At 41.6% G+C, this 8,878-nt stretch overlaps 1 protein-coding gene across 1 annotated transcript; it reads right to left on the reverse strand.

Moving 5' to 3' along the window:
* Positions 1 to 2,772: 2,772 nt before the first annotated feature.
* On the reverse strand, positions 2,773 to 8,783 carry crtap (cartilage associated protein). The gene is made up of 7 exons (XM_082521819.1): positions 8,211 to 8,783; positions 6,957 to 7,106; positions 6,298 to 6,469; positions 6,100 to 6,228; positions 5,856 to 6,001; positions 4,657 to 4,740; positions 2,773 to 4,120 (listed from the first exon to the last, which is right to left on the reverse strand). Exons 1-7 carry the CDS (start codon positions 8,670 to 8,672, stop codon positions 4,052 to 4,054), a joined length of 1,212 nt encoding a protein of 403 aa, XP_082377945.1. The 5' UTR covers positions 8,673 to 8,783; the 3' UTR covers positions 2,773 to 4,051.
* Between the last annotated feature and the right edge of the window lie 95 nt (positions 8,784 to 8,878).

Below are 8,878 nucleotides of genomic sequence, written 5' to 3' on the forward strand. Positions count from 1 at the left end.
AACTTGAATGAAACAAGATGGCAATAGTCCTGTCACTTAGTAGTTCTGAGGAAATCCACCAGTCCTTGTATGTTATCCATGATTTTTAAAGCTCTGGCATCTACCTGGACATAAACCAGGCTGGATTCAACTCCAGAAGCTGAGAAGCGAGACTTTAAAGATATTAACATGTAGGAAAACCACAACATGAGGCACAGCACTGCCTGAATATAGGAACTGAAACTTCATTCTCCAAAGCTCTTGGACATTTTGATGAAGATTTCTTGCTGTTGTTTTTGTTGAGTGCTTGTATTATTGCTGATGTGCATTGTTTGATATTCTGTGTATTGTGTTTATGGAAAAAAAAAGGGTCTAGTTCACCACAGGAGGTTCGCGGGAGGACATGAAGAGTACTGAGAGGGGTGAGATGAAAGAAAAGAGGCTGGTGAAAGGTGTAAATAAGAGGTGGAGTCTGATGGGAGAAATATTTCTTGTCTGTGTTGGTTTTGACATTCAGCTGATGAGACATAAAGAGGCATCCAGATTGCAGACTCAGCCACATGTATGCGTGTGTGTGATAGTGTGCGTGTGTGTGTCGCAGGTCTGTGCAATCCGCCAGCCAGCAGTAAATTATGTTTGAAGGTACCGACCGAGGAAGCAGAGTAGATCCTGACATCAGTCCAACTAACCACAGATTAAACACTGTGGTGAAAAAGAACCACAGCCTCAAATAAATACAGTTTAAATAGAGTTTCAATGCAGCCAAAAGTTTAATAAAAAGTGCATTTAGATTTTCAAATGATCAAAAATAGGACTCCACTGCCCTAAAACAGAGAGATTGATATACACTCAAATACCACTTTACATCCCTTTTATTCTAAAAGGGACTGTCTTAATTCTTCATGGCATAGATTCAGCAAGGTGCTGGAAACGTTGCTCTGAGATTTTGGTCCATATTGACATGACATCATAACACAGGTACTGCAGATTTATCGGCTGTAAGTCCATGATGTGAATTTCTTGTTCCACCACATCCCAAAGATTGCCTGTTTGATTGAGATCTGGTGATTGTGGAGCCAATTTGAGAACAGCTGACTCATTGTCACGTTCAAGAAAGCGGTTTGAGATGATCCGAGCTTCGCGACGTGGTGTGTCATCCTGCTGGAAGAGGCGTGCACGGGGACATGGTCGGCAACAATACTCATGTAGGGTGTGGTGGTGAAACGGTGCTCATTTAGTACTAAAAGGGTACAAAGTGTGCCAAGACAATGTCCTCTACACCATTACACCAGCAGCAGCCTGAACCATTAACGCATGGCAGCATGTATCCATGAATTTTTATTTACACCAAATTCTGATCCTACCATCCTAATGTGAAAACAAAAACTGAGACTCAACAGACCAGACAACAATTTTACAGTCTTCTCTTGTCCAGTTTTGGTGAATTTTGGCCTCAATTTCATGATCTTACCTGATGAGAGTGGTACCCAGTGTGGTCTTCCTCTGCTGAAGGTCATCTGCTTCGAGGTTTGACGCCCTGTGCAAAACTTGGTTGTAACGAGTAGTTATTTGAGTTACTATTGCCTCGCTATCAGCTGTCACGTTCTTAAATCACCTCTTTTCTCCATTGTGATGCTCAGTCTTAACTTCAGCGCGTCATGTTCGCATGCCTAAATGCCTCGAGCTGCTGCTGTGATTGGCTGATTGGATAGTTCCTTTAATGAGGAGTTGAACAGGTGACCGGTGAGTGTACACACACATATAATGGCGAATGTGTCATAAGTCATTACACTATGAGCAGTTACAGAGGACTGGACTCTGGGAATATTTGCTCATGTCTGAGTAGATATCAGTGTTGTGACAATTTCTGCCAAACAGAGATGAATGCATTCAGGATTTTTAAAAATACTCTATCATTCTTTGTTATCGATGTGCCATCTTTCCATATGTGCCAAATATTTAGAAAATGTAAAAGAGCAGATGTAAATGGATACAAATAGTCATGTTTGTGGTCAAATTTCAGTGTTTTACAGTAGGAATGTAAATAAAACAGTATATAAGGGTAAGAGCATGGGAAGTGATTATAATTATTGTCAACAGGGACCGCTGATTAATAAAAAAGAAACTTAATGGTAAAGAATTTTCTTGCATAATTTCAAAATCAATAACGAACTGATTTACAGGAAATATCTTAATCTGTTTCCTTCATGGTGTCTGAAAATGAACTGACGTTAATGTGGCGAGGCCACGGGGAATTATTAAGTACCTGACGTCTGTGTGTTTCTGTGCATATGATCTGTGACTGTATTGACTCGCTGTACATACGACAGCATTACCAGTATGTGGAAATACCTTGTTTCTTGTTTCACAGGTGGCATTACAAACCACCCCTCATATCTTACACAGGGTACGCTCATCTCCGCGACGTCTGCTCGACTACCTTTTACTTCAGCTGTGATTACCGCGACTGTACTCGCCCACGCCGTAGGTTATCAAGCAACGAACTCTGTGGCAAAACAACAGGTTTGCCACATGAAGGATGCCTGAAGAAGGGTCATAAAAATAGACGTTGTTAAATTAAAAGCGTGACTAGTTATTTGCAGCATCGTCCTCTCAGCCTTATGTGATTTATGACAAGATGAAATGTGTACTGTATGTGTCTTCACAAATAAATATGTGGTATAACTCTGGCTTCTAGTTTACTTTTGCTCTGGGTCAACTAGATGCACTAACTTATAGGAATCTTCAGTTGTTATCTTTCTTTAGTATTCACAGCGGACACGGCAAAAGATGTTACTCTGTCTTTTCGTCAGGACATTTTTAATGCTTCTGCTTCTCCAAGCAAAAAGAAGCAGAAGAGAGAAATTGGTGGGATGAACTACAGCTGAGGAAGAGGTAATAAAAGAAACAGGACAGAAGGAGAAGGCGAAGAGTTGGAGAGACACAGTAATACAGAGGGAATGTTCCCCTGTGGGTTTTTAACATCACCATGTGACAAACTGCACAGAGACTCAATGTTCAAACATTATTAAACACCACAGTGTTTTCTCTGGTGGGCTCGCTGCTCAGCTCTCCTGTCTTCTACCTCTGGGTTTCTTTATATTGGGGCTCCAGTTAAAGACCAGTGAACTGGAAACGAAGAATAGCCGAGTAATTAACATTTAAGTCACTTTTAAAACAGATATTAAAATTTTGTTTTTCCAGCTTCGATACTGGGATGATTTACTGTTTGTCTCATGTGGTGAAAGAGAATCAGAATGGTTGGTAGGTTTACATCACTGTCTTCACAGTTTTGCAGAATTTCTGAGGGTCTTTAAAAACTTCTCTATTGACATTTGGACACTCCAGTCCTTGTACCTGACCTTTATCTGGAGAATGTCTGTTGTTTGTTAAGTGGCTTAACACAGACCCGTGAACCATTTAAGCACAAAGAGCTACCTAACTCAAGGGATGAACTTAGCAAAGAGCCAGTTTTAAATTGTGTCTTAAGGCACTTTTTTCATTTGCAGCCTGTCGCTAAAGCACATCATTTGTTCCCATTTCTTTAGCTGAAAAATACCAAAGACAACACAGCTTGACAGACATAAAGTAGTATTTTTTGACCAGCAGGGCTATTCCCAAAGAGCTATCATATCTCAGCGTGGTTTGCAGTGTCTCCTTGCAACTTTGAAGAACAAGTGGAGGACAAAATTAGAAGTTGCAGGACTAAAACTCTATCTACAGCGAGGGAACAAATCCAGCAAAGACCTGACACAGGATCTGAGAGATGCATCTGTGCCTTCAGTTGATCCAGCTGTTGTTCAGAAATCCTCTCAGTGGAAGTGGCTGTTGTTTTACAACATCACTGAAAAGCCGTGATTATTGGAAAGTTATTTTATTGTAAAAAAAAAAAAAAAGTCATACTCGTGTGATTCACAAAAGATGAGACAAAATATTTCAGTTTTCTTTAAATTATTAAGCCACTATGCTGTATGTCCACTGAACAGAATATTAATGGGCACGCAGTAGGAAAGTAAAACAAACTCGATCAACCACAGACTGTAAACCCGATAAATATAAAAATTGTTGTTTTTCAGTGTTTCGGCAGAATCTTCTCCTCATCCTCATCCAGGAACTCATCTATAAACTCGACCACCTCCCCCTGCAGACACAAACACGAAAAAACAATGACACAGAGACAACTCAGGAGGGGCTGTTTTGTTTCAAAGCGAGGTTTTTTCCACTAAGTGGATTACCATTAATCCTCACACTCGCAGTTTTATCTGTGATTTCTCATATTCTGCATTACTGAAGAGATTACAGTCAGTAACTGAATAGTATTTACCACGTACAGCATGTAATCCTGGCTTATGGGTTGGCCTGATGGCCACACTTCTTGTGCTTGCAGTAAAATAACTTAAAGAAAAATGATGCAACACTGCCACCTCACGGCTGTCTGTGATATTGCAGTCTAATAAACACTGGACACATTGTACTGAAGGTCATCATGTGACCAGCCTGAGGAATCCAGGGTTTTCCCAGTTACACAAGCTCACAGATGCAAACAGTGCAGTCCAAACTGTGATTTAATGGGAATTATGTATTTCTATTTTTATGCATAGACTGCATCTTATGTTCACTTCACTTGACCTAAGATAACCTCCCGCCTGGAAAGATCCTTTGATACAAACCACGCACCTCATCGTCGCTGGCCAGACGCTGTTTGGAGAACTCCAACATCTGAAGCTGCATGGTGGTCTGATTGTAGTACCGGACTGCCTCCTGCAGGACAACAGTCAAAGAAATGATGAGTGTCAGAGAGACCCAAAGACTCAAAAGCGGGGAAGAAACCAATAAGTCCTCTTTAGGATGTGTGTGTTTCTGTGACAAAGCAATAAACATTTTATAGGAACAGTTATACTTTTTTTAAAAATTACTGGTATATCAAAAATACATTCAGCTGGCCGCCTGCCCTCAGCTTAGATCTGTCAGAGGGTTCTTCCTGTTAAAAGATTGTTTTTCTTTCCTACTGTTGCCAAGCGCTTATTCAAAAGGGTTCGTTTAATTGTTGGGGTTTCTTTGTATTATTGTAGGGTCTTTATCTTACAATCTAAATCACATTTAAGGGACAGTTGTTGTGATTTGGTGCTATATAAATTCAGTTGAATTAAGTTAAACTTTGTTCAATAAAATTTTACTTATAAAACCTTCTGCTTTCTTGGATGGGCTGTTAGAGAAATTACCTGCACAAAAGGTAAATGCTACAAAATACACCAACACCACAATCATGACTGAGAGGTCAGCTGTGGTGAAGCCCAGCAGACAGCTGCTAACTATAGCCACCTCTGTTGGCCACAACCGTAATAATGCAGAAGCATTTTATTTCCCAGGCTGTAAACATGCTTTTTAACAAGGTAGTCCATGGCGCTGATCTCACTTTTAGAGCCAATCTCAAGTGGCTGCTGGAGGAACTGCAGTTTTTGGCACTGATGCATTTTTATATCTGTTTTTAACAATAAACCTGCATATGGCAAATGGCTTACTATATGAACTTAATTAACATTAAACGCTTGAAACAGGGTGGAAACTTCCAGGATTCACTCATGGGCACCTGTGAAAATCAATAAGAACACAGATACCCTGCAGTGCACAGACTTGTGCCCTGCTAGGCTTCATATTTGCGAACAGATCTTTTCAACAACTTTTAGGTAAAAAGGCTAATAAACATGCGTCCAAAAATGTGAAATAAGTCCTTCAGGGACTTGTCATCATCATCATAACAAAAACATAAATAAATAAAACAAGCTTTTTAAATAAATCCACAATATGCTTTCCCAGGCTGAGATGCATCAATCAGGTGTGTGCATATTCTGTGAACATATCTGAACATCACTCACTGATCTGGGGAGGAAATCCTCATCTATCAGCCCCCACTTGCTTTTGTGGAACTTGTAATACTCCACGTTGTTCTTCATGACTTCATCATTGGGGTCAAACAGCAAGTAGCTGGTTGCACACGGCACTGCGTTCTTCAAGTCATTCACTGAAAGCAAAGTCACAGTCAAACGCCAGCAAACGAACCTCAGAAATTCGAAAGAGAAATCCTTCTCTGCTCAAAGCTGCCAGCTGAGTACTACTCACGCTTGTAGTAGGCGAACTGCAAGTAGTGGTACATGGTGGCCACAAACTTCTCAACAACATAACCGCCGACAACAGGTGTCAGGTCGCTCTCACACCCGGCCTTCCTCTCCAGCACTTCCATGTAGTGGTCTAAACAGAAAATAAGTTTAGGCCTTCAATAAACAGTCATGACTGCACATGAGATGGACATGAGCTGACCAGCTATCGAGGGGTAGAAGTCTTTAAAATCTCTGATGTCCCTCGGTCCCTCAGACGCAGCCAGACACTCGTCGTAGACCTTGAAGAAGTCCCTCAGTGCCAGCTCCATGTCTGACACCGAGGTACGGAAGTTTTCGCCATTGTACGCCCTCACGGCACGTATAAATAAGGTCTGGGATACCACAAGAAAAAAGGATTTGAAAACACAATCCAGAGTGTTAATGCAAACTTTGATGAAGGACTCAGTATTAATCATTTTCAACACTATGATTATCTTCTGTCTGAAATCTTTGACAAGTAATGGTTGCAGACTCTCTTTTTCCACCTTCCCACGCTTGTATTTTACATAACAACGCTAATAAATATCAAGACATATGAAATTTTGTAGCGTAAAGTAAAGTGGATGTAGCCACTGAGGCCGTGCCAAGGATGCCTTAAAGTCCTCAGACCAAAACTGGCAAGTTCATATTCCCAGATATGCCCGTTTGATCTGCACGACCACAGGCTGCTTCCACGTCAGGGCACCCACAGAGCCAATAACAGAGTGGGCTGCATGCCACATGGGAGTGACACCTCTTGTGGATAAAAGCCTCGAGAAATCAGAAAGGATCAAAATGAAAGCGTGCCTCACTGTGTTTAAAGCATGTATCTGTGCCTACCTCGTAGGATTTGGTCTCCAGGTCTTTCAGGTGCTCCTCGGCTCCAGGCAGACTCTTGTAGTAGGCCATGTTTCTCTGCATCATCTCATCATCCGGGTGTTTCAGGAGGAAGGTGTGGGCAGCAGACACCGCCTTGGCCAGGTTGTCAGACTAGAACACAAAAACACACATTAAAATGATTTGTTTTTGTGCTGGTCAGTAAAGAAACCACACAAAGCCTATGGTACTAACCTGAAATGAAATGAGTGTCACATGCAGCAGTAGATTTACTTGTAAGAGTGATGTCATTTATCAGTTATCAGCTGATGTTTGTCTTCACTTATTAATCTGTTTAAATCACCAAAACTGACCACAACTTATATTGTTGGCAGTGTGTTGACCCCTGTTGTTTCCTCATCACTGACATCTGCTTCAACTTCAACTGTATATAAAGCACTATAATTATAATTATAAATATAACTGCATACAATAAAGTTGAATTGAATTGATATATAGTAACTATATATTTATTACATTGATTCCAACATCTTTGATATAAAGATGATGTGCTATTAATGTCTGTGTCACGGTGTAGTCCTGTAACTTGTATATGTAAACATACCTCGTCAGTAAAGCTGATTCTGATTCCTCACACACATCTCCACTCTCATGCACATCTTACTTCACGCTCCGTTACTGCTGCATATTTTTAATTATTTTAGATTAATAGATTACTTTGCGAAACTGATGCAAAACAGTGTGTCTTCCCCCTTTTTTGGCATTGCCCTATGAGCTTAGTTGTGGCAACTGGGAGTTCAATATGATGTGATTACATTAGTTTCTATTAAAATGAAACTTCTCGGTGACCCCTTGGGACATGTGGAGGAAATCACCAGCATGGAAATGTTAAAAATACAATAACTATATTGACTAACACTTCCACATGGGATCATCTGCGTTTGTCATGTTTCTCAGCTTCCTGAACTATTCATAAATTTGCTTTAACAGTCGACTTTCTGTGACCATGCTGTGCGTGTAAAATTGACGATTCTAAGATGTCCTTTCCTTAAAAATGGACCATAAACCACAAGAGTTTAGTTCTTACAGCAGACCCCCAATTGTGCATCCGTGGCACGTAGATGACGTCAAAACGCACGTCGGGGAAAAATCACGACCATAGTTAAATAAACCATTATCACTGGGTAAAGAAAGTTTGAGACTCCAATCTCATTTAGGGGACCCCTTCGAGGCCCCCTCCTTATTAGTTCTGCTTACTTTGAAGTAGGCATATTGAAGGTATTTGTACGGCTCCCTCCTCTCAAATTCATCTATAGTGTCCCGGCTGGGCATGGTCTGCCTGAAAGCGGGTAAGCCCTGTTTGCAGCGCTTCAGACACTGCGCTCTTTTCATAACGTTTCCAAACGCCTGCAGCTCTGGAAACTCCGCAAACCTCTGCTCGTCCTCCAGCCTCACGGAGCTGCAGTTAAGGTTGCAGAAGGCCTCGCTGTCCCGCAGCAGCCGGTAGAGTCGCAGAGACACCTCCATGTACTCCACCGTCTCCTTCCACTTCTCCCCGGTGTACTGATCCAGTGCATATTTGTAAGCGGACTCCAGAGGCATGAGCTCATGCCTGGGGAAACTCCTGAAGCTGTATTTCTCATACTGGGAGTTCACCACGGAGACGAAAAATGCGACTAATAAGGCAGAAAAAAGCTGGGAAGCAGTGGAGGTAGCCATTTTTGAGGCTGGAAAGAGCTGGAAGGGTAGGCTGTTGAGCGTGGGTCTATAGGCCCGCCTCAAGTTCCACCACGTATCCAGACAAAACCTCCCCTCCCACGGGCACGGGGCTGGCAAGATCGCTCCGTCCAGTGGGAGCTACTGGAGGTGCTCCTCCCATTAAATTACAAAAGTAAAACTTTACAGTTGTTCGGATTTTCACATTA

Source organism: Aulonocara stuartgranti (genome assembly GCF_965226115.1).
Source record: "Aulonocara stuartgranti genome assembly, chromosome: 22".
NCBI lineage: Eukaryota > Metazoa > Chordata > Actinopteri > Cichliformes > Cichlidae > Aulonocara > Aulonocara stuartgranti.